Source organism: Atractosteus spatula, chromosome 4, assembly GCF_055471065.1.
Source record: "Atractosteus spatula isolate fAtrSpa1 chromosome 4, fAtrSpa1.hap1, whole genome shotgun sequence".
In the NCBI taxonomy this organism is placed as follows: domain Eukaryota; kingdom Metazoa; phylum Chordata; class Actinopteri; order Semionotiformes; family Lepisosteidae; genus Atractosteus; species Atractosteus spatula.
Window position 1 is genome coordinate 13,816,115 of NC_142709.1, and position 26,761 is coordinate 13,842,875.

Here is a 26,761-nt window from a genome sequence, read left to right on the forward strand (position 1 = left end):
ATGTGCAAACAGGCTTCTGATGTGCTAATTTTCCCTAGAAGGGCGTGTTTAATTAGATTTGAAAAACGTGCATTTATAGAAAGAAAAAAAAGGATATGTTTGCCTGTGCAGAAGCAAGGGCTGATAAGATTGACTGGGATAGACAGATTATCTGGTAAACACACAAGTTGAAGCAATCTGTTTTTATTCAGAACAATATGATACCCTGAAGATATTAGAGTTTCCAGCATATTTTGCAGCTTACAGTATGTCCCCCTAACACGAAGGCTTTACTTTTATCTTGTTGATTGTAACAAAGTCACTCAAAATACATTTAGGCATATTGTGTTGAATACTGAGAATTGATTCCACTAATACAGAAAAAAACAAAAGGACTGCCCATCAGGTGATCTGTTGATCCCTACTTCTTCCACACTTTGGTAAATTGATCTTGTGTTCTGTTTCCTCATCAAGCATGTAAAGCGTATAATCCTTTCACACCGACCTTAAATGTATTTATTTTAAACAAATACTGTATCTTTGCTGTGTTTTCATGTAATGCCAGTATCATGCATTAACTGATTAAACTTTAACTTTTCTGTAACCTTGGGACCTTGCTATAACTGTTAAACCTGTTTCATGTAATGACAACAGAATTTAAATCACATTCCATTTGTCTTGTCATGTGTTTAACTTTGTACACTTAGTTCTTGTTACTCTACTAGTTGGTTGTGATTTAAAGAAGAGGCAATCTTAACTAACTAAACTAGCCTGAAAATCAGTGTCCTGTGGTACTATTAATTCCTTACCAGGCCTGGATATTAACTCTTTCTTTTGCTGAGAGTTCATTTCTTCAGCCTCATTTCAGCTTTTGTAAATCTGGCAATCAGTATAAAGGTAACAGTGAAATGAAAGTTTAAAATACAGCCTCCTTGTTGGACATATACAGTCACAGACAAACTAAAAAAGTGATGCAAAGAATTAAATGTTGTACCCATCGCTTTTTACCAACCTCCTAAATTATCTAATACACATTATATCCTTTATGCATGTAGTAAGTGTATGTTTTATTCTGTTTACCAGTTCCAAAGTAAAAAATGGAAACAAACATACCAAAATACAACTATAGTAGCCTGTACTGTTTATTATAAACTTGAAAAAATGAATCCATATAAATATGTACAGAACTACAATAATTTTAATGCATTATACTTTAATTGCAATTCAGCATGACAGACAACTGTCACTTTATTTTAATACCCTTTCCTTTTTCCTGTGATGCTTTGCTATTTTGTGTTGCTATGTTCCTTGTCTTATTCTATTTTTTTTAAAGTTACAAATCTTATCAAAGTCCAACATTTACACAAAAAGGATTAAAAGAAATGGGAGCTCTCTTTCTTAACAGCAATGTCCCCTTATTCTAAAGAATACATTAAGATTTTTTTTTTAATTGGAAGACCCAAATCAAATGTTTTATGCTTAATTTTGTTCCTGGTGCACCATATTTCAATAAGACAAATCAGGTTTCTATTACATCAAATTGCAAGAGGTCTGGAGATGTACTGGACATTTTGGCTAGACTAAGATATTTCATCAAGCAAGCACAAGACAGGTATTTCTCAGAAAGACAATTGTTGTGGAACCAATCCTTAATAATAATAATTATCATAATGCAAGATAAATTACTTGAGTGATACGCCTTCTTTTGTTTGGTTTGTAATACTTTGAGTAAGTATTGCAGTAAAATTTGCTTAGTGAAATGTAAATGAGAATGTTATTGGAGTGTGGTAGGGGCAAGTAAACCATAATTGAATTATAAAGACCAAGAATTTAATTGTAATCAAATGAAATAAGGAAGCACAAGACATTACTTCCTGTAAGGACATTAGAGGAAAGAAGCTAGGCGAGTTTACTCAGAAGATAATTGGGTTAATTTAGCAAATTAATTACTTTATATCATAGTTTTTGTGTCTTTCCTGTAGGAAACAGATTGTATAACAGTCAGCATACACGATTAGTTTAACATTGGTATGATTTAGAGATGGAGATAGAGTACTCTGTTAGTCAGTGTCACTAAGTTCCCTCCATGTTTAAGACAAAACATTGAGAAGTTAAGTGCAAGAGTTTTTTTTGTACCAAGCTATTGTTTATTTTACAATGCATCATAGTTTTTATTAGAACAATTCCATTAGAACTAATAACATATATTGATCTCAAAGCTAATGTTACGTCAGGTCTATGTTATGGACATTATCGCCTAACGAATGACATACTGTTTTTTTATTAGGATTCCTTAAATGTATATACTGTATAATATGTCTATGGGAGAACAGATGCCCTTACTTGGAACAGATTTTTTTGCAATTGTAACTAAAGCAATATTCTTTCTAAATCAACATTTTATTATTTATTCCTAAAACGTAGTTCAAGAAAACAAAGATCTACAAAGATCTGCTGAACTACTGACATGCTGACTGGGTGAACAAATATTCAGATTCTAGTGGAGTCCCAAAAGCTTTCTTATATTGTTTTTTGAACGCTTAATAAATTGTCCCTTTCTATTTTCAGCACTGAACCGACTTAATTTCTCTCAGGGTCTGGCTCCTCTTGCACTATATTTCTTCTTCAACCTCCTGAGCCACCGAGAACCCCAAACTGACCATTTCTGTGCTCAATAATACAGCTTTGTGAGGCAGCTCATTTACTGGCAGTAATTCATCACCTAGCACTCGTTCAGTCAAAATGGCGGTATAACCCACTCCACTTCATGAGGAGTACTTAATGTATTCAATTAATCAAATCACACAGCAATACCACAGTCAAGATTTCACTGCAGCAAAAAGTCTATGTAACACATATGGGCACCATCGGTTATTCAAGCCAGCTTAACAGAGCAGTGACATCACCACCCTTCCCTGTGAATAGCAGGGACCACAGCCACCAGGGTGAGGAGAAGTTTCCCTTTAGCTCAAGTGGCTGGGTGCCTGTTGAGTGACACCAGAAGCCTGGGTTCAAGTGCCTGATGGCAGAGGGCTGACCTGAGGCAGCAGCAGTGAGGGCACATACCCACATGAAACCCAGCAGCTTCAGTCCCTGCTATTCACAGAGAAGGGCAATGACATCACCACTCTAGTAAGCCAGCTCTCACAAGCAATGGAGGCCATATGCATTACACTCTCCCCCACTTAACTCACTATCCTCAGCAAAGGGCTATCCCACCCTGCTTCTGACACCAATGTAACACTTGGGGGTTCACATGGGCACCCTCACCACTGCCACATCAGGTCAGCCCCCCACCCTCAGGGACTTGAACCCAGGCCTCTGGCATCACTCACCAGGGACCAAACCACTTGAGCCAAAGGGAAATCTCCTGTCAGCCCAGCGGCTGTGGTCCCTGCTATTCACAGGGAAGGGCGGTGACGTCACCGCTCTGGTAAGCCAGCTCTCACAAGCAAAGGAGGCTGTATGCATTACAATATTTTGTAACTTCAAGAAATTGTTTAACGTTTGCTTTCAGATCTTCACTGGGTTTTCTAACTGCTGTCCCTTTTCTCGGATAAAATACCAGTCCTAATAAAAACGTGTCTGTGATACAGGAAGTCAAGATTTTTGTTATGCTGGCAGAGAGTTAAGTTAAAATAACATGCATTTCAAAATGCTGAATTGTATATCTAAAGCTCACGACGCCCCCTACAGTTATTTTATTACTGTTCTCTGAAATGAAAGATTTCCAGATGATTGATTACTTAATCTTTTATACATACTGCTCAACCCTGTATTATTTCCAATAAAAAGCATTCGTTATTTCTTTTTATCCAGTAAAAGCAAAAACAAAACTTACAAACATAAAATGCATTAGGTAGATAACAAGGTTGCAATTAAAAGGGCCCATCTGGGCCCATGTTAATCGAGGTAAAATATACATGGCCTTTTTACGAATTTAATTAAAGCTTGTGATGTTTAAAAACATGTTTATTCCATTGGTCTGTTTGTCATTTCTTCGAAATGTCTCTTTTGTTAGTTTTTTTTTACCCGAACTCTGGAAAGCACATTACACTATAGTGAATGAAATATATTGTAACGCACACGGCCAACATTACAGGTTGTGAGAGCCGGCTTCTCAGCGCGGTGACGTCACCGCCCCTCCCCGTGAATAGCAGGGACCACAGCTGCGGGGCTGATGGGAAATTTCCCTTTAGCTCAACTGGCTGGGTCCCTGTTGAGTGACACCGGAGGCCCAGGTTCGAGTCCCTAGACGTGGGGGGGCCGATCTGAAGCGGCAGCGGCGAGGGAGCATACCCACGTGAACCTGAGAGTGCTGCAATAAATATATCCGTCTTCATGGATGTTTATTTCAATTGATGCATTTCTGTCTTGGTATACCGCCGGTTTGCACATCGTTACTCTTTTACCTGTCATTCAAAAAACATGCAAACCTCAAGGGTAGACCAGCTGTCACCATTGCAATGTAGCGTGAATAAATTAACTTACTGGTCTAAAAACACTTTACAGCAGACATCCTTTTAACAATACATACCATTAAAGCTTGCGTTTGATTTACTACGGTAGTTGTACTCGAGGCAGTTTTTTTTAACCCAGACGTATTTGCTGCAATAGCCGTTTTTCCTGTTTTCCAACATTGTAACATAATGCAAGCCGGATCACATGCTTCTTTCAGTTTTTGACCTAAAGTGGACATTTGTTTTAGGCAGCTGCTGGAGGTAAGATTAACATTAATTAAAATGTACTAGAGTGATTTATGTTTCAACTGGTTACTCATAGATGAACTACAGCTATTATTTTTTGTAGTGTAAGAGTATAATTCCTATTACTAATCAAGTAATCACAATACCTGCCAGCAGTTGTAGTAAATCAAGTCCTGAATTTATTCTGTGCTCTCAAGATGACAGAACATTTAAAGTTAAATTCGGGAAGTTTTGTGAAACACGGTTAGATAATATTACACATAGAAAAATAATTACACCTCCCTACAGGATGGATGATGTTGGTTAATCGCCACGTTATCTCGCTTTCTATAACACTATAGTTTTATGTGTTCGTCTTAATACGATATAAACACAGCGCGTAAGGAAGATACGGTGATTTAAGGTGAGCAACAGGGTTAATGAGATCGTGTCGTACTGCACTTCAGGCAAAATTCTCAAGATTCCAATTGTCTGATCTGCAATACTCCACTACAACAGTGAGCGACTACTACATCTGCTTATTCAGCTTGCTATCATTCTATATTACATGTATCTTTTTTAATTCACGAAGATAATTAAGGTCTTAAAATCCCTAAACTACTACAGATTAACTGTTTGTCTACACCAGTTTAACCTGAAAGTACAGACCTTAAATACAGTGTATATACACCTTTTTCGCCTATTTGGTAACGACAGAAAAAAAGTCAGCGATACAATCGTAACGTCATTGATAAGAATCTATTGCCGCTTCAATTATCGGATACTGACCAGCTACAAGATTGCCTTCCGAGTTTGCAAGCTGACGTCAAACTCGGGATTCTTTGCTAATGGCGCCACCTTGCGTCTTGATGTTGTACTTCGCCACACTGCGCTCAGTGTAAGGAAATGTAAACTCTGCTACTGCAGATACGTGTTCTTTTTATTTTATTTTTGTTTTTTCCCCCCCACTGTTTTAGACCAGACGGGACGCTCTGGGGATCGGGGCCTGTTTATCTTTGAGCTGGTGAAACTCCGAAACTGTATTCTTGAATGTGTCAGGAATGGATCAGGGACCTGGAACGGCGACGGGAGGGAGTTTTATAGCCTTGAGTGAAAATGAACAAAGATATTACTCGGGTCTGCACAGTTTGTGCCAAGCTGACAGTTCAGGGAAACTAGCAGCGAGTAAAGTAATAGAGCTGTTCAGAGCATCCCACCTACCTAGCGAGACTCTTCATCAGGTAAGTGTCGGCTGTTTGATTTTATTATTAAGATGGCCGTGCTATTTTGTTGCTCTTATTACTTTGACCATCTCGGTTAAATCGGTGTATAAATATTGTTAATTTCCGTTTGCTAGTTTTTGAGCAGAAGCACGGATCTTGAGTAGCTAAGCTTTCGCTGTAAGCATTTCAGGTGGTACACAGGAAACAAGGCTAATGTTTATTTTCAGCTAAGCTAGTATAGTTAGGAGAATCAATTCGCTCTCCTTCAAGGCAGGAGTGGATGTGTTTGTTCGTTTTATTTTTGCTTTATTTTTTTCGTTGTCTTATTTATGCAAAAAGATGTTAATTTGCTACTTCTTTTCCGCTTTCTCCACGTTGCAAGATGAGCTGTGATATACTGTAACCTTTATTTAACTTTCAGCGTCGCTATTAGACTGCAGCTGAATTTAAAAAAATAGAATTTACCAGAGATTGTGATGATCGTATTAATACTGTATATAACACATTTCTAAAGAGAAAGATGTGGGGGTTAGTTTACTGTTGTCCTGTCAGCTGGTAAACATTGAAAACAGCTTGCAAAACCAGCTGTACTGCACTTGATACCAGAGGGTTAGCTCATCAAATTAGTCAGTCATTAGTAGACTTTCCGGTAGCATCGCTGCGTTTGACTTCATTAAAAATAATAATAAATAAAACGTGTACAGGGGCTCGATAAGTAAGCTGATGGGAAAATTAAATAATGAACGATCACTTAAACTAGCTACATTTTTCAGGGGACCTCTGTTATTTGTTGTTTGTAATTGTATGCAAAGAATGTATTCGAAGCCATTGAGCTTGTATTCTAAATGCTATCTAAAAATAAAATAGGATCGGTAAGATAAACCCTCCGGAACGTTCAAAACCTGCCTAACAGCAGGTGCGCGAAAGTCATATTTTATAGGTCAGAATGGTTTCTATGGAAGCAACTATTCTATTCTCCGTTCCTGTGCAGATCTCGAGTAAGCAAAATCCACAGGTGTGCAAAGTGTAGACTCGCTTCACAGTAACTTATCGTAGGTTATTATCTACCTCTTTATAGTTTTAGGTAAATGGGCACACACATTCCATGTAGACTGTATCATAATTAGATGTTTCACTTTGTATCACGTGTTAATGCTGGAGACAGAAAGACGGCTCATTCCCAAGATGAGATAATTTACAAATTATATGTTATAATGTCTGCACATACTCTTTCTGACTTATTTCATATTGTAAACATAACACATCTTCGCCCACCCACATGTCTAGAAGACAGTTTTACACTGTAATGCGCGCGGTCAAATGTAGGCTATCACAGCAATCTGAAATGCTCGTTTTGACTTTAAATGTTCTTTGCTCATGCAGTGGTGCATTTGAATTCATAGGGGGTGCATCCACTACTGTAGATGGTTTTAAGCTAAAGTAGGTGATGACATGTAATCTGTCGCCGCTAAGTTTAATTCTATTGTACTTGCAATATACTTTGCAAAGGAAGAAAAACTTGATGTGTGATATACAGTATTTGTAAAAAGGAGTGGAGGCCTCTCTTTTTGTGCAATGGCTGCTTTGCACAAATATTCAGTATCAGTCTGAGGTACAGGTTTTGTAGGCCTTCATATGCAAATTGGTCCAACAAGACACCATCACCGCTGCACAGGAGTAGTCCAGAGCTGACCACAACCCTACTTACTACAAAACACTTTTTAAATACGTTCTAAAGCTGTGTAACGTGCCTTGTTTTTGACAAAAGGCAGAAGACAGTTTGATACTGACAGTGTGAAACCTTTGCAGACAGCACTCCCCGAGGGTAGGAAGTACTGTACCACCACCTCTCATTCGCAGATAAGAGTTTTTGAACTGCGTTAGTAAAGGGTGATAAACAAGAATATTTGTAACTGTCTTTATTGTGTGTTTAAAATGGGAAGGGATAGTGTTGTCACTTCTTGAACAAATTGACATGCACAAAAGGAATTTTCTCTCTCTCTGTCACTTGGCCTCTACATACTGTACATATCTTCCCAAGCATGTGAAATAAAAGAGTAAGAAAATATCACAATACATTCAGTTACAACAGAATGTATACTGTATAAACTGTATATAAAATCAGTTTAATGTTTTTAAATAATAATTTAAGTATAAGGGTCTTTTGGTATACTCTTTTGCATTTTTAAGGAACTTCTATTTAACCTGGATGTCCCACTAAGCAGGACGCTATCTAACTTGCCTCTTTTGGAAAAAAATTCTAGATTAGGCGGTCGCCATTAAGTACCAGCCCCTGTTATTGCAAGGAAGATATATGAGCCTCTTCAGACTGTGCTTAGATCAATGCATATTACAGAAGCAGATCTCGTTAGGGTTGCTAATGATCTGCTGACTCTAGTTTTTTTTTAATCCATTCCTGTCCTGCTGGACCTTAGTGCTGCCTTTGGCACTGTTAATCATAACATCTTGCTGAATATGGTAGAGAGGGTCGTTGGAATTTCTGGAACTGTTTCGTTATGGTTTTAATCTTATTTAACTGAGAAAAAAATCATTTGATTAAACATGTTTTTATTTCTCCTCATGCCTGGGCATCAGCACACATGTCTGTTTTTGGCCCATTTATTGTTTTGTGTCAACCTTACACATGTTACCATCCATTCATGCATTTTCTAACCATTTCTTCCAATGTAGGGCCGTAGGGAAGCTGGAGTCTACCCCGGCAAGCAGCAGGTATCAGGCTTCCTAGACGGGACATCAATCCATTGCAGGGGTCCCACACAGACACACACACACACCAGGGCCAATTTTCCCAGAAGTCAATTAACCTAAAGTACCAGTAGGCTTTTGGACTGTGGGAGGGAACTGGACCACCTGATGGCTACCCATGCAAAAATGGGGAGAACATACAAATGCAACACAGATTGCACCCCAGATCTGGAATTGAACCCAGGGCCCCAGAGCTGCAAGGCAGCAATGCTAACCACTGCATCACCATGCCGCCTGCTTATATGTTACCATTTGGTGAAATTCTTCATAGATATGGCATCGCGACACTCAAATTTATGTTCTCTTCAAACCTCACATTAATCAAACAATATCTGCCTTGTGACACTGCTTTCACAAGGTTAAAGATCAAAGTTATGTCATTTAGGTCTTCTTATTCTGCATGTTCCAACCTTAGTTTGGCTGTTGATGGTCCTGAAATAAGTCCAGTTACTTAGGTAAGGAAGTTTGGATTCATGTTTGACTTATGCCTTGCATGTTAAGCTCACATTCTCAATATTGAATGGTGTTCTTTTTTAATTCTTCATAACATTGTGCACATTCCATACATATCTCTCACAATCTGATGCAGAAAAGGCTAATGCGTGCTTTCTTTTTACCACCTTGATTATTGCAATGCTTGCAGGTGTATTCAAGCATGTTCAGCATTCATCTGCTTGGATTTTAACAAAAGCTAAAATGATGAGCATATAACACCTGCTTTCTTGCGCTGGCTCCCTGTGTGTTTCAGAATAAGAGTCTAAATATTACTGCTCACCTTTAAGGGTCTGAATAGTTCATGACTACATCAGTAAACTGTTATTTCCTATACAACTATACAGTAAATCAATTGCACTCTTTGGACTCTGTTCAGTTTCCAATACAATGTTAGAAGCAGTGGGAGACTGTAGTTTCTCTTCTGTTGCTCAAAGATCATGGATTGATCTCCATGCCCATATCAGATCAGTCAGCAAATCCGGTCTTAAAACACATTTTTACACCATTGCTTTTAGTTCTGTTTAATTTAATGTTTTAATTTGTGTGTGTCCCATCTCTCCTGTTTGAGTGCTTTATTGTACAGTGCCCTGGAATGATGTACCATGAAAGGAGATAAGTTAAATATAGATTATTATTGTAGTTATATTATTGTAATTGTAAGGGAAACCAAAGGAAGTAAAGGAGTTTGTGGGTTTTTTTGACAGCAGGTCGTATAGTATGCAACGTTTCGTTAGTGTGTCTTTCACTTTGTCAAAAGCACCTACTGTATGTTAACCCTCTAGTCTGGACAAAGATTAGATCCATTAATATCCAGAAAAAAGGTAAAGATCCCTGCTTACTCTCACATCATGAAGACAGGTCTAACAGCTGTTCTGAAGAGAAGGTCCACAAACATCCTTCTTACAACAGTGTTCACTATTGAAGTACTGCATAATGTCCCCATTTCTTTGATGTAATGAGTTCAGTCTAAAAGGATACAATTTGCTGGCATATATGTTTTAGGACTAAATCATGCAGTGTCTGTAGGGTGGGCATTGGGGGAGCTTACAGAAGAAATAATTTAGTTAGCTAACACTGTGTAGCAATTGCCTTATAGTCTGGAGCTACTGTTGTGATAATTCAGGGGGACTGACTTGGAATTGACAAACCTGTTGTGTATTACATTCATGATCAAATATCAACTGTTTATGTTGCATATGATCTGATGTGGTTTAATTTAACCCTTATACTGAAAGATTGTAAAGCAGTATGGATGGATACCCTTGAAAGTCCAGTTTTTGTGTGAGAAATGGTATGCAGAGGAGTTGGAAGTGGAAAGAAGGAAGCAGATCATGTTTGTAATTGGTGCATTTTTCATAGAGTGTATATTGATTTCTTTATGTAGGTATACCGTACTGCATGCGGCAGGCACAGTTTTCTTTCTATAGCTCAGTTTGATTTATTTTCTCTGTGTCCTTTTCGAGGTCCAGGATATTTGGCTCCTGACTTGTTTACTTCCTTCCAAGTTTCGCTGAATGAATCCAGCTTTTTATGATAGGGGTTGAGTGACAGAGAGAATAGGCTCTTGACAACCACACCAGGAGCAGAACAGGATGTACATGCAATCCATATAACAGAATAAGAACTTCAGTGTTGTAAAAGAATTTCCCTACTAACTTCTTTTTGTTTACTTGAGTGGGAAGCCCTTCGCAAGTGCACTGGTAAACATAAAGCAATCCGGTGAGAAAAGATTCACAATGTCCTTTTTAATCCACTATAATAGCTTGCATTATCTTATTAACTGGGTAATACAATACAACAAACTACCAGGCTGGGTAATGCACAAAGGGTAAACAGAGTCTTCTTTATCTTGTTGCTTCATTGCAGAGAGCACCACAGTATTATGCTTGGAAGAGTGGTGGGAATGCCAGCTTTGGAGAATAATAAGCATTTCAGCTTTTGAAAATCCATTTCCTTCTGTATTACATGAATGAATGAATGTTCATATTTTACTCTACCTGTCCTGTTCTGTCATATCATTAGGCTGAAAGTAACAGTAATAGAGTAAACTATTTTCTCTCTAGGTGCCCGATCAGTATTTCCAGATTGAAGGAATATCAGTATAGACCTTGCTTTCTGAGCATGCTGACTTAATTGTCACTTTTAAGAGAAATACACTGGCATAGCTTCTGCTGTGCACTGAATCAAGCTCCATAAAGAAGGGTGTTGAGCAAGTTACAAAGGAAGCCAGGCCTTGTTTGTGTTCCAAGAGGAAGGAATAGTGACCCTATTTTGCTTGAAACAGCTGTGTCCCCCAACTTTTATAAATGTCTTTCCGCTACAACTGTTGTCACGCCTATAGTGTTTTTAAGGGACATTACCATATGAGCTCTTTAAAAGAAGGCAACAATTTGAAACACTCCAGGACTAAAAAAGGTCAGATCATGTACCTCTGATAAGAGGACAAGAGGTTTCCGGAAAAAGAAATTGCTGGACACAATCGGTTCGGATTGATGAAATCTGGAAAGCTGCTCATTGAATGGGCTTATTGATACAAAGCGTTTCTTGACCTTGCTAAAGCTTGTGAAACATTTTGCTTTAAGCTATTTAAAATAAATCCAGATTATAACACAAACAATGTGAGACATTAATTGAAATAGTTTAAGTGCAGCTAGGTGGGTGAACACACAGTACATGTGTCATTATTCCTTCTTTGTTTTTTTGTCTTTCTTGTTTTTAGAATTTGCTTACACTTCTCAGGCTAGCACTGCAGGCAAGTGGTAGAATGAGTGTCATTTCATTATGAGTAATGCCTCAATAGGTTCTCTGTCAGACACCAAGAAAATTAATTAGATGCTTGGGAGAGTCATAGTAATAGCATTGTGTTCCTTCCTGCTGCATTTGGCAAATATACTAATAAGTCAACTGGACTCCTGCCAGTGGTCTAGTGTTGCCAAACAATTCACGCCTGTATGAATGGATATTTATAGTTTGATGCTTTTTTTTTGGCAAAATCTGCTCATACTCAAACAGGCTTGAAAGATGGAAAAACTCCAAAGCAGAAAATATGTGACTATTTTGTTGAGTGTCTCTTTTCTCACAAAATATATTGCACAGTGTGATATGAAAATATGAATAGCCGCATTCAGTATCTGCTTGAAATTCAGTCATCTCTTAATCAACAGCAGTGGAACTGCTCAGTCTGTTGATAAAGTAACATGAAGCCATTGCCATCACCAGCAATGTCCCATAAATCCTGAGTGAGGCGGCTAGTTTGTTCACCATTAGCCTGATTTTGCAGTTGTGCTAAATGCACTTCCTTATTGCTGCGTCCAGCCTCTTTTGAGTTATAGATGCTCATTGTTTCAGTTTGCCCTTTTAACAAAGCTCAGTAAGATGAAGCTGAACAAAACCATAGTTTCTCCTAATTATTGTTTTAAACAAAAATAATTCTCAACTACAGAAGTACAAATTAACTTTGGAAACATGAGTTCAGGGTCAAAGTTTTTTAACATCCACATTGTGCTTTTATCAAGACCTGTTTCAGCCACTGAAATTCAAGTTAAGCCGGTTCCTGTTAAATAGACTGTATAACAAAAATAGCAGATGTGAAAAGGTGAGGAGACTGGACTACTCTTGTTTAGGTTTTAACATCACCTGGCAAGCTTGTGGTTCTTAAATCAACATTCTTGTTTGTAGTCAAGACCTGTGTGACGCTCATAATACATATGTAGTCCATGTACAATATGGTGGACAGAGTTAGTTGTTTAAATTATACACGTTCACTTGATTATTAAGGCAAAGTCCAGTTGTTGTTTTTTTGCTGTTAGGTATTTTAATATGTATTTATTCTGAGTATTTTTGCATTTACAGTAAATGTTTGTCATCTGATAAATATTAAGGCTGGCATGGTGAATGCATGAAAAATTACTCACAGTGGCAGAAAGAATAGGAGAAAAGGTTTGTGAATCAAAAAGCTATTTGCTTTTCGTGTTTCTTTAAAATTAGTTTTATTAACTCAGTGTGTGATCCCTGAAGCTTTTTGTATTCAAAGCTCTTTGAGATTTGACTAATCTCAAAAGATAAAATAAAGTTTATGCCATTTGTTCTCCATCACTAAGTCTTTATATGGAAAAAAAGGTAGAAGAACGTCAGTGTTTCACTCAAGCTTACATCATTAGATTTTATCATCCTACTAGTGTGTACCCATTCATAAACTCCAGAATGCTCTGGAAAAGAGATGATTATTTTCATGTCCTCTATTAATTGCTTGTTTCTGAAGTTGACTGCCAGTAGGGATTCTATAACTTGACATTCCTGTTGTACAGGATGTTATTAGACTTTTGCCGAATTATGCTTTTTTTTTTGCTGGGGTTAGCATAGGTTATTATTAGGCGTAGTTAAAAATAAATTAAGTAAAATACAAAAATTAATTATAGAGATTTAATCGCAAATTCCTGAAGATCTTGTGTTTTCTCGTCGGGCGTGAGAAGAGATGGTGTCACCTTGAGTGGAATTACTGTAGTGCTGGCACGGTGTCAGTAATGCTTCATCGCATGTGGACATAACGGTAATACAATGGGCTGTGGTGGTTGTAAGTTATAAAAAAGTAGCAAGTAGTGAGAAAAATATATTGTATAGGCTTACGTTATTTTTACTCCAGCACATTTGCTGTGTGGATTTATCGTTGGTGGGGAGTTGGAGCCTGTCCTGGCAGCTTCTTTGTCATTTTCTTCAAGGGTCAGTTCTTCGCATGGCCTGGCAGGGTACGAAGACAGTGAATGATCTACATTTTAAATCCAGAGCAGAGACCTTTCCTCCGCATAGCATATATGTTGTAGACTTGTCACAAATGTAAGATTACTTTTTCAACCAGAACATATTGAAAGGTGACTTATTTATCACCAGCTTTTCACAAGGATAGGTTTATCACACCCACATTGAGTAGAGGCTGACGGAAAATGTAACGGCAGCTAAATGTTAACATGCAAGGTTTCGGAGATTCAAAATATTTCCCCCACAATACAAATGTTTTCCATGTTGTGTGCCTTAGCATTGAATTAAGCGCCTTTGAAATCCAGTACCATGTGGTCTGTCTCCTAGCCACACAAAGCAGAAGATGGGCAAGTGCAGAATTGCAGTGAATTTGACTTTTACTTGAGGTAGAGTTCTTTAACAAGCCTCTGAGTCTGTTCTCCTCCTGCTGCAGGGCTTACTGCTGTTAGATCCAAAGCAGATAAACTATATAATTAAGAACATTAAAGAGGAAATATAAAGACATTTTGATATAATCAGTAAAAGCACGGGAGACTTCTGCCATCTCTCCATTTACTCTATCTTTCTTCTGAAGAGGCTGCTGCACTAGGATTGCATCCACCACATCGCTGTCTGAGCTGAGAGAGGAAGCCCTCATTGCCATTGTTTTACAGTGCAAGGTGCTGCAGTTCATGGTCAGAACCCTGGAGCTGTCTTTATCCATTTCAGACTGGATATTGTGCTGTACTGTACATTTCTGCTGCTTGTCTGAAAGAGAATAATTAAGTCTGACTGCAGAGGGAACACGGGACCCTGTATTGGATAAAGTAATTAGAAAATGAATTGATGGTATATACAGTAAGTACATACTCAAAGCACAGTCCATTTAATCTGTGTTATTGTCCTTTTTCCATACACTTGTCTGCAAGGTGAAAATGAGTGCAACGCTGAACAGTTTAACAGCATCTTGACTGTGATTATTTAAAAAAAGAAATTCTTAAAAAGTGGTACCTGTTGTAAAACATCCCACATTAAATTGCTATTTACGTTACCAAATACAATAATAAAATAATAATAAAATGCAGTGAATTTCTAGTTATCCCATGTGCTTACACACAAAGTCCTCAGTTTGGGGTACTTACTGTACTCAGGGTAAGTTTGGGAAAATATCTATTTTTTAATTCTTTTAAAAAATCTTTTAACATTAATATAATAAGAATAATGACTTCATTTTCATAGGTTCATAACAATTTATTCATGCTCATAGGTACAGGACCTTCATTTTATGTTAATTTTCTTTAATGCAAATTCATACCCAAATTACTTTAAATTGCGTCTCCATTTCTTCGCTTTGTTTTGTAGCCGGCTGTTTTGCACCTACTGTAAGTCGCACCATGTGAGGTCATCATGATTGCAGCCGCTGTACTGCCACACCAAAAGCAGTTTGAAGAGGCTGTGACATAACAAGGCCCAATAGAAGCTTTGCAACAACAAGGCAAGCCTGAAATCTGTAGAAGACATCTCTCTTGCATAGGAACAAGTAATAGGTTTATTCCATGCTGAAAAAAAGAAGAATGAGAACACAACGTTTCGGCCGTGGAGCCTTCTTCAGGTGTGAGAGAGACAGGGCAGTAGGCAAATACCTTTCTTCTTTTTTTCAGCATGGAATAAACCTATTACTTGTTCCTTTGCAGCCTACGCATGCTGACGCAGCTCCCCACCTGAACTATCTCTCTTGCATTGTGCGTAGGGCATGACCTAGCTCGTAATTGATTTATAGAGCAGTCATGCACGTCATGTTTTGCATTGAAGCGGCAAAAAAAAATAATGCCATATTTCTCACTTAAAAAGTACAGCGAAAAGATTGTAAGTTTCATGTCTTTCTGCCTGCGGACATCACTCTAATGTAAACATGCACATGCACAGAAATATAGCTAATTCTCCTTTTTGGGGATGTTAAACACATGGACCATCGATCAGATCCATATCCTGAAACAGGTTGGAAGTTACTCGCTTCAGTGTGGCTCATCTTAGCCCGTGTTCAGATCCAGGCTATGTCTATGGCTGAGTACCTACAGAGGATGGATAGCACACAGTTGGCCCTGGAGTAGAGCAGGGTGGAGTCGACTGGATTGTTATTACTGTGCATGAGAGATTCCTGTCACTGGGTGGTGGTTTTTCTGCTGATATGACAGCCCTGTTGTTTCAGTTTCTGGCATGAAGTGATAAAAGAATCTCTGGTGTACAACCCTTTCCTGCTTGAATACTTGAGCAGCATCAAAAACACTGAAACAAGCACATTGCCTATTGATTTCCTGATGAGCTGTCCATATGTGGCAGGAGGCGTTTCTTATGTCATCATTGGAAAGGTCACATAATAATGAATAATAATTGGAATATGTGCCTTTTTTTTAAAAAAAAGATTTTAACTGTTTTGATTGATTTTGGAGTATTTTGTAATCCCGTGAAAAGTCATAAGAACTCTTGTTTTGTTTTGCAATTTGTGCAAGTACAGCAGGTTTACTGTGTACAGTATATTGTGGATTTAAACAAATTCATCTTAGTGATAAGAATATTGTAAAAAAAAATCAGTGGTATACTTGTGTGAGGCATGCTGTGAATTTAAAGTGGAATTTAAATATTTAATCCACTGCAGCACTTTTAACAAGTCAGTGTTTCTATTTGGCATTAAATAAATACGTTAGCGTTAAGGATTAAGGAGCACAGTAAATTAAGGACATTAATTTTAAAGTTACATTAAGGAGCACAGTAAATTTAACTTTCGTTTTTCACAATATTTGTGTTACTTAAGCCAATTTTACACATACGTAGTTGAAATTACAATATTTAGTGTGGAAGCTGTAGTATAAATGACAGTAATTCACAGTATAATGAACAAGAAAGAATTAAGAACAACATGTACACATTGAAATTAAAATGCAATTCAGCAAAAGTAAATTTTACTATTTCTAATCAATACTAGCCTGAATTGTTTTGGGGAATCCTGTAAATGTTAATATGTAGGATAATGTATTTATTTTAACTCAAGTTTTAGTGTTTAGATGCCATTGGCATTGATTGAAAGCAGAACTGTAAAAATTACGCAGTCTTGCTTGTACTGTATGTCTAATCCCAACAAAACTCAAATTACCATGACTGTTTAGCTTTCTTGTTCATTTTAAGACACCCTTGTGGTGAAGCCTTGCTTAGACCTGGATTAAACTGAAGCTTTGAGCTGCTTGCCAGCTGCAAATTACAAACCTGGTTCTTAATAGCAGGTTTTTCCTGCCAGAAAACATAAAAAAGGTTACAAATGAAAAGAGGCCATTTTGCCCATCTGCTGTAGCTTGTTGGGTTGCTATTAGCTAATTGATCCCATCCAGCCTCTTATTGAAAGAAGACAAGTTATCAGCTTTGAAAACATGGCTGTATAGATTTTCCCAGACTCCCACAGCCATTTGTTTACAAATGCCCCTTATTTTCAGTTGTAAAATGACTTTTTTATCCAGTGGAAACACCCCCATCAGATACAGTCAAGCCTGGGACTTTGATTAGGAATGCACTGTTATTTTTTTAGACTATGCATCTATAGTACCAATAATAATACTAATTCAGCCATTCCTATACACACAGCATTCAGTATTGATAGTTGTTTAATAGTACAATACCTCTACAACCTCAGCTGCCACCTGTTCTCCTCCCTTCCCCGGAAAAGGATTGCCATACTTGTTCTGTATTTTTCATCCCACTCTACTGTATCACTCTTCATGTTTTTCTGTATACGGGCAGCGGCATAATTTAATATCCCATTTAATCCCTTTAGCAGGTGTCTGGGTCTGTGCTCTGCTTCATGCAGTGTTTTGTGTTTTTGCCCCATCCTGCTATAGTACTTATAGTACTAGAATGGCCTTTACCAAAAATGGATTGAATTCAAAGGATTCTCATCTGTAATCAAAATTCATCTTGCGTTAATACTGTGAAACTACTGGGAACAAATTAATTTGCTTTGTCTCAGTGTCTTGGGCTCATCTAGTGCGCCAGTCTAATGCAGATTTGAAAAAAGAACCTAAAAAAGGTGACAAACCAGAGGTACAGTACCTTGCAGCCCATCTGGCCCATTTGGTAATTGCTAGCTTACTGATGCAAAGATCTCCTAATGCAGCCATTTCTTGAAGGAACCCAGGATATCGGCTAAAACCACATGGCGGGGTAGCTTGTTCTATACTCCCACAACCTTTTTGGTAAACAGGTGCCTCCAGTTCTTGGTTTTAAGTGCACTTCCTCATACTTTCCTCTTTTATCATTTTGTTCATGTCTCACTGTTCAGTCAGAAACAATCTACTGCATTGACCTTGTCAAAACCTCTGTTTTCTTGAATACTTGTATCAGTTCTCCTAATAATCTTCTCTGGTCAAGAGTGAAAATGTTCAGTTCTATTGGCTGGTCAGTGTAAGACATAAGACTCTGAAGCCCCAGAATGTGTCTGGTTGCTCTTATGTGGATTATTTCTATAGCAGCAAATCTTTCTTGTAAGTTACAGAATTGTACACAAAATATAAATGAGGCATTGCACAATTTTAACATTATCTCTGGATTTGTATTTTACACACTTGACGGTATAGCTTAATATTTTGTTTTTATTGCTTCCCCACTTATTGTCTGAAAAATAAGTGATGTTAGTGATGTTTCAGCACAAACATGCAAATCTTTTTTTAGAAGTAGCCTGTTATAGCTCAGTGTTTCCCATTTTGACTTTATAATTTGTTTTTAGTACATGTGTGCAATACCCTGCCCTGGTCTATGTTAAACATCTGCCAGGTGTTTGTCCAGTCTTGAATTTTCTTCTGTGGTGTTTCCTGGAAACTAGTTTACTTACTAAACCAGGATTAAGATCATTGATGTAACTCATGAAGAGCAGTGATTCTAGTACAGATCCCAGTGGTACTCCTCAAATTACATCAACACAATGTCAACACTCGTGTTGTGAGGTAGTGAGAGATGGCTTTGTGAGGAAACCACTATCCTGGCTCAAAACTCTGGCCCTATGGCCTTCAGTCTAAACTAAGTTATGAGGTTCAAATAGCCGAGACTCCATTTAAGGAACTGTGCAATATTTTGTCCCAAAGTACTGAAGCTCATTCTTCTTTGCTCTGTAGCCTGAAGCAGAGTTTCACAGAAATCAGAGTCAGATCAAGAATGGATCGATTCATATCTTGTAGAAATCCCTTTGCCAGACTTTTACTCCTCTTTTCTCCTCTCATTGTCAAATTTATAATAATTAAAGCTCAGACTTTTGCTTAAATTATACAGTATATGGCCAGTCTGTGGTCTGTGAAATTTGTTTATCACACACTTTGAGGGCGATGTAACAAAATGTTTTAGTGTTCCATCTGTGCAAGAGTTACTTTTATTTCCTGAAACACCTGCTGTTTGTCCCTTCCATTCCTGGGTAATGTGCAACACGCTGACCTGTCTGATAAATCCATTATTACAAAGCACTGACCTACAAACTTGAGAAACATTCAGTTTCTGCAGTTGAGATTGATGACTGCGACCAGTCGGACAGATTTTCTGCGCCAGTTGTTATAAATGATCTGTCAAGCCACATGAGAGTTCGCAAGATCCATTTCTTAGGCTGGGAATGATCAATACCAACTGCTTGCTAACTGCAAAAGAAAGAGGCTGCAAGGGTGTTAACATCATCCCTTATTTCACTGGACCTGTGCTTTAAATCTTTAAATTCTGATGTTATAGTAATATTTTATTTTTTCTGTATACAGTACATGTCAATTATATTTTAAATACATTTCTGTTAACAACACAGCCTAATTGTTTGTGTCAGTAATATTTTTGTAAGATAACCTGCAAACCTCCTGTCAAATGTCTGCAGACTGTTAATGAATCTTGGGAATGATTGATGTGTGTTTCCCAAATAAACCTGTAAACCGACCTCATTTGAAGAAAATGAGCATGAAATGCAGCATTAATGGTAAAAAAACAACAACAGCGAAACAAGGAATTAATCACAGATTGCAGGAAGCTTGAGAAAGGTAAATAGTAATTCAGATTTTGAAAACAAATGTCATTGAGAGTGCATCTTTGTGGTCTTAGGATAATTAAGTTTATGCGACACCAAAATTGATTTTGTTTTTCTGAATGCAACGCATAACTACTTTTGTGCAACTAAAATGGAACTAAAATTCCTGCATTAGACATTTTTCTGTCTGGATTTTTCTTTCGTGCTAAGAGCAGTCATTTTTATCTTTTTTTTTTGTTTGCAGTTGTGTGGATGAAAAAACTGAATGGTGAAAGCTTGGACACCAAAAAAGCTACTGTTGATTGGTAGCTTTTGACCACAAATCAATGGCTTATGCCAAAGAAACTAGACACAACAGTGAACTACTAAATCCCTCATTTTTCCATTGACACTGAATGGGTTGTAACATGGTATTTTGGAACAGCATGAGCGGACATCTCTTCAAGTGGAGCCTGGAAATTGATTTCCTCTTTGATAATTCACTCATTATCATGATGGTGCTAAGAAAAAAGAGTTGTTTGTGGCCTTGAGTTCAAATGTTTATTTTGAAATGCTGTTAATCTAAAACCATTTTTGTTAACTTTGTTTAGAAGTACTGCTGTAGGTCCAGGTCCATGAACTGAAATATTGGTGTTGAATTATTTAGCTCAATTGTTAACAGAAACTGGGACCTTACCGCTAGCAAGATCAATATTTAGATACTGTAAACAGGAAAATATTTAATTAAAATGACATAACAATCCATATACATACTGTAAGTGACAATCCAAGAAGTATTTGCCATTACAATGTTCTGTTTCCTGCATTCAGCAGTTTCCTTTTATGTCCTCTCTGAAATAGTCTTTTCTCTTTGGTACAAAGATGGTAAGGGTTGGTTTTCAAACTTAATCCATTACAGTTACAAGTTATTAAAGATCAGTTTTTTAAATTCCTAAGATGAATGTGTAAAATATTTTTCTTGTAATGTTACACAGTAAACTTATATACTTTACATATATAACTATAACTAATTATTTTTTTAATTATTTTGCCCATCTTCTTGTTAATTTTTTAAAATATGTAATCCCTTTCTTATATGTTACAAGTAACAAGTGTAAGTTACTTACAAGTAACTTATTACCATAGGTTTCCCCAGCACCTGTTTTATACAAACCATTATGAACTTGTTATACACTACAATATGTACCACCATCTTGTATACATTGCCTATAGGAAGTCCATATCCCCTTGAACATTACATATTTTGTTGTGTCAGTATCTTGGCGATTCTTGCATTAAATGAAGGTTTTTACCTTACTACAGACTTTTAAGGTGACAGATGTTTTTATTAGGATAAATATATATATATATTAAAAATACAAAATTAAAATATCATAATTGTACAAGTCCCCACTTCTCTGAGTTAATACTGGGTGGAAGCACCTTTGGCAGTAATTATAGCTGTGAGTCTGTTGGTTTCTATCCAGCCTTGCACACCCAGATTTGGCAATATTTCACCTTTCTTCATTACAAAACTTTTCAGGTTCCGTCAAATTCCTGGGGAAGCATCGATGGTCTTCAACTCAAGCCATGATTTTTGATTGGATTTGCAGTATGACTGGGCCACTCCAGGACATGTACCCATTTGTTCTTAAGCCACAGTGTAAGCAGTGTATCTTTGGCTGTGTGCACTGGGTCATTGTCATGCTGAAAGGTTTGCTCCTGTTTTAGCTTTCTTGCAGTGGGCAGCAAGCTTTCCTTCTGCTTTCTTTACTTTACTTAATTTTCTATCCCGAGACGTGCCCCAGTCCCTGCTGATGGGATAATGATCCATATAGTACTGTAGAAATGGTGTTTTTGGGGTGATGTGCTGTATTAAGATTGCGCCACATCTGATTTATTTGAATTTTGCCACAGCACAAAACGTTTTCCTACTGTATGGGTCTGCAGTATCACGTACTGGAAATTCTTTTTAGCCTTTCTGATCAGTCTCTTTGCTTGCTTGTCTAGTTTGGGGGGACAGCACACAGTTTTGGTGGTACCATTCACCTCCTGCTTCTTCAAAGTTGTCTTGACTGTGCTCGAAGGGATATTTAATTTTTATTTGTATTTTTATATCCATCCCCTCATCTGTGACATTCCACAAATCTCTCCCAGACGTCTTCTGAAAGCTCCTTGGTCTTTGCTTTAAAGGGCACTACCCAGTCAACGGAATCTTCAGTAAGCGATGAATTTGCCCTGAAATCATGAGAATCATTGCATGTAAACACAAGTGGTTGACCAGTTAACTTGGTGTGTTATTTGGAAGGCGATAGTGTAACCCTGAGTCAATTCAGGATTTCATTTACAAGGGAGTTGGACATTTTGGCAACCAGGGTATTTCATTTTTTGTTATTGAAATAATTCTAGAATAAATTTACTGCATTTTAATTCCTGGCTATAAGACCACAAAAGGTGAAAATCCTGGAAGGGTATGTGGTATTTCTACAGGCACTGTACATGCTACAGCACATATTACAGCACTAAAGGTGTAATTGCTGAAGCGTAATCTTAATTAAAATTACGCTGAAACTGCAAAATGCTGTTCTATTTTCTTTACCAGTGACCTCATAAATAATCAAGTAACCAGAACAATTAGCATCTCCAGACTGATTGTGTCCTGAAAGGTGCATGCAAGGGCAGACACATTGAGAAATATAGATCAGAGTGTCAAAGCTGGGCTTCAGTCCTGATCTTACAGAAAGTGCACAATCCTGTTTACTGCACTTTCAGTCTGCAGAGATAAATGTGCGTGCGAGTAAAGAGTTATGTCAACACATCCGGAAAATTGCTGAAAGCAGCCTCTGAAACTGAGCAGGAGACAGCCCCTTATATGAGTGGGAAACTCCATAATAACTCACTTTAATAGTAAGGTGTAGCATAGGCCTGGCTGGATTCTGCTCAGTGTAGCAGATTTGTGCCGTGCATGTTCACTTACAGAGTCCTTCTGAAACATTGATGAGATTTGAGCAGAGTGCTGCATGCGCTGCAGTAATCCTGCTCAACGTATATTGTATATAAATCAGTGAAAGCATGTGGTTTTGTTCCCTGCTGTTGCCGCAGTCTCATTTCGTCCTTGATCTAAGATTAGTGCATACGTCAAAATGTCTTGTACTGTAGCTGATCATGTAGCCCTTGAACTGTCTGCCTGGTTACTTGAAAATATGTTTGTATGTGTGGACAATGTTTCATTAGATAGTTAAAAGTAAAGTCATATTATGTTGGCTGCACATTCTCCTTTTTTAAATTTTTAGATTTTATTCATTTCACATAGTGTAGCTCCTCCTAATGTTTTTTTTTTATTTTAAATGTCTACAAAATCATTTTGGAGCTTATATTATGAACTTATATTAGGTGCTTACATTTTCTGTCATTTTCCTTGCTCTGCTATTCATTTGCCGAGACCAGAAGAAATAACTTTAGAAATAAATAATTGTAATGTATTCATTGGAACCAACAATGAATTAATTGGAAATTGTTTTCTTCAAAAGGGTTGCCAGAGTTTCTTAAGTTATTAATTTAATGTCTTATTTTTTTTAATGCTCTGCGATGGGCTAGTGTCCCGTTTAGGGTGTATCCTGCCTTGTGCCCTTGATAGGCTGTGACTCCCCCATTAGCCTGAATTGGTTGAAGCAGTAAGAAGAAGAATGGATGGAGACTTTTATTGATTTCAGCTCAGCTGTCTTTAAGACCTAGACTGAGGACTGAGCTTTTGAAATTTTACAATTTCTCAGCTGTTGAATTTAGGAGGATCAAGACATCACTGATAAGATCCTGTTGAAATAATTCTTAAATACAATTCCCTAATTATTTTATGTAAGATGGCAGTTAATAGATCTTTTCAAATGTAGCTAACTTACACTACACTTTGACCATAAAAATAAAAAGCTACACCTAATTACAGTTTTCTTCTATTCTTATATTCACACAAAGGCAAGTTGCAATTTTAAGGTTGTTTCTGAAAGGTTATTGACAGTAGTGTCAAGCAGTTAGGCTCTAGAAGTATTCCTTTGATAACTTTCTGTAGTATAACATTTATGGTAACCCTCTAAGGCCTGCAGGCAGGTAGGAAAACCTTTTTATGACAAAGGTCAGAAATTCCTATCTATGGATCATGGACATGGCACATGGTCTACATAGTTATGTAGAAATATCTAGTTGGAAATATCAAAATACATTTCATTAAATAAGCCAATCAGACTTCCTGCCGATTAGAAACCGGAAGAAGGTAGAAACATATGTGCTGAAAACACTAGTGCAAGTATTTACTGATAAAAAAGCCAATATAAAGATTGCGTCAGAGATAAAAAAGGCTTTATTTTTTAAGATTCCTGAAACAAACCAGTTAAATAAATCAAATCTAATGAGGTGTATGTTTTTGCTCCATGACAAGGTTTTAAAATGAATAAACATGTATGTTTTCAATTTCTTGACACCAGCCACAAAAATGTTTGCTATGTGGTTCTTCATTTTTTTTAACACAATTAAGCATATCTCTTTCTAGTCTGATATTTAAATTGCAGATACAGTAAACGCTGGTGTGCAGCAAAGTGCATGTTCTCGGTCCGTGAAAACTATACCGAGGTTTCATTATGTTCAGTTCTTAAGAGGACTTATGTTAAAAGTCCTTGAAATATGCACAGCACAAACAGGATGGAACATCGGTTTAGTGTTGTAATTGCAGGTTTTCATTGCAGCCTGTTTGGTCTGGAACATTTGACAATGCACAACAAACACCTACAGTACTGTATATACTGTACCATACACTCTCATGAGGTTTGCCATAATTGGGTACTCTTTAAAAACATATATATATTTGGATCAATTACTTAATATTTTTTCTTTATAATTGTTTGCTTTTCTTAAGGAACAATATCATTAAATATTAGTTTTACTGTACATCTTGTTGTAAATAGTTTAGGCATTGAAGCATTTTATGTCTGTGTCTGGCCTTTCTTACAGATTACTGAAGTGTGTGGCGCAAAACGTCTGGGATATTTTGGCACGAAGCAGTTTTATATTGCTCTGAAGTTATTAGCTGCAGCACAATCTGGTCTCCCGGTAGGCCTGGAAAGCATTAAGAGTGGTAAGTCATGAGCCGTGGTCTTGTGAGCACAAAACTGGATCAGGAGCTTAACACATTGGGGGTTGTTTCTAATCGGAAGGAAAAAAAACTACATCCTCAGTAAATACAAAAAGGCTGCAAAAAATTGTTCAAATATGTTTAATGAAACCTTAGCGTCTCTTTGAAATGTCATCAGTTGCAAGCTGTTATATTCTTTTCAGGCTTTTCTGAATTTACCTTCTTAAAAATGAGTGATATTACACTCCTTTTTAAAGGCTAGACACTTCAGTCTGTGAACACAGTGTAGTATTAGTCTAACATCAGGTGTGACCTTATTGTAATATATTCCTAAGTTTGTAGGAAGTAAGTCTTAAGACCTTTTAATTACCGCACAACGAATATCTGTTACTGTTTATTATGTTGACATTTAATATTGTTTTTTATTGTAAAACAGGGTACTCAAAAATAAGGATGCGCACTATCAGCCCCATACAGTATTTGCCTTGCTGCTAGATCTTCCTTTAATCACTTTGTTTTCCTATTAACTTGTGTGGCTTTTAATTTTCTTCTCCTTTACTCACAGAGCTGCCCCTCCCCAGAATTTTAGGGATGAAAAATGACACAGAGCTAAGGTATCCAAACCATTCCAAAACCACCGACAGCCAGGGACATCAGTCTGGGACACCGTCTGTGATGATTCCTCGACCCCTACCAGACAGGAACTCCTACCAGCGCACGGAAAGTACTGCTGATAAGCAAGTAAGGAGTGGCCCCTGCTGTGTTTCCTTGAAATCCCTTTCCGGAACACTATCTCTTATTCACCACAGCCCTGCCCAGTGTGTCAGCCTGATCAGTCACTTTCATGTTCATGCTTGCGTCGATGTGAAAATCTTCAAACAAAAACGCAATGCCCAAAACTAAAAGGAAATAAATCCCAGAAATTCACTTTAACGTCTTAGATGTACATTATCAGTTGATTTTATTTCTATGAAATAAGCTGTGTGCTCTTTCCAGATAAAATAGCTTACTTGTTGGTGAAAGATTTGATAGGATTGTGGAATTCAAGAGAGGATGAATGAGGTCATCTGATCTGCTACTAGATCCACAGATTAGCTGCTAAAGCAAAGACCAAATGGCCCAGGTCCAGTGCTACATTTCCTTGGTCCCTGGTGCAAAATTGTTATTCTGGGCGCCGTTGTGATTTTTTCACCCTAGGGTAGGAAATGCCCTGAGCCACAGCGATCCTATCAGATCTGGGCCCGGGTGCGTATCACCTGATGCCAACTCTGAAATGGCCTCCTTCCATCTGTATCCTTTCTTATGTCCTTATTGGACATATCTAAAAATTGTACTGAAAGGCATAGATTTTTTCAGATTTTAAAATTTCTTCATTGTATGGGAAGACTTACTCTCACAGCACCCTGATAAGCATCATCACTGCTCTCCAGAAGTGCGGCTTAGTTTGTCACTGAGGTCAAATTATTATCGTGTAGCCTGTAATTAGCTTCCAAGGTCAAATCTCAGGTTAAGAGCTCAGCTCTGGGGAGAGATATGATGTGAGAATTAGTCCCAAATTCATAAAATGGTAAATTAATCATAAAGTACTAATTATAGTAGGTAGCTTCATCAGCATGCGTGGGCTGCAAAGGAACAAGTAAAGGTTTATTCCATGCTGAAAAGAGAAGAAAAGAAACACGTTTCTGAAGAAGGTTCCAGAGCCGAAACGAAAGTACTAAATACTAGAATTATTGCTTAATAA

General features: G+C 37.5%; 1 protein-coding gene across 4 annotated transcripts in view; it reads left to right on the forward strand.

Annotated features, from left to right (window-relative positions):
- Positions 1–5,533: 5,533 nt before the first annotated feature.
- reps2 (RALBP1 associated Eps domain containing 2) overlaps positions 5,534–26,761 on the forward strand; it is a 64,295-nt gene continuing 43,067 nt past the window's right edge. For 2 of the 4 annotated variants that reach the window (XM_088913364.1, XM_088913366.1), the window contains exons 1-4: positions 5,650–5,905; positions 8,579–8,617; positions 24,900–25,023; positions 25,586–25,761. In XM_088913364.1, coding sequence (XP_088769490.1) covers positions 5,726–5,905; positions 8,579–8,617; positions 24,900–25,023; positions 25,586–25,761 — 519 coding nt within the window. In that variant the 5' untranslated portion in view covers positions 5,650–5,725. Of the gene's footprint in view, positions 5,906–8,578; positions 8,618–24,899; positions 25,024–25,585; positions 25,762–26,761 lie in introns of all 4 variants that reach the window. The other 2 variants (XM_088913367.1, XM_088913365.1) reach the window with 2 other exon arrangements.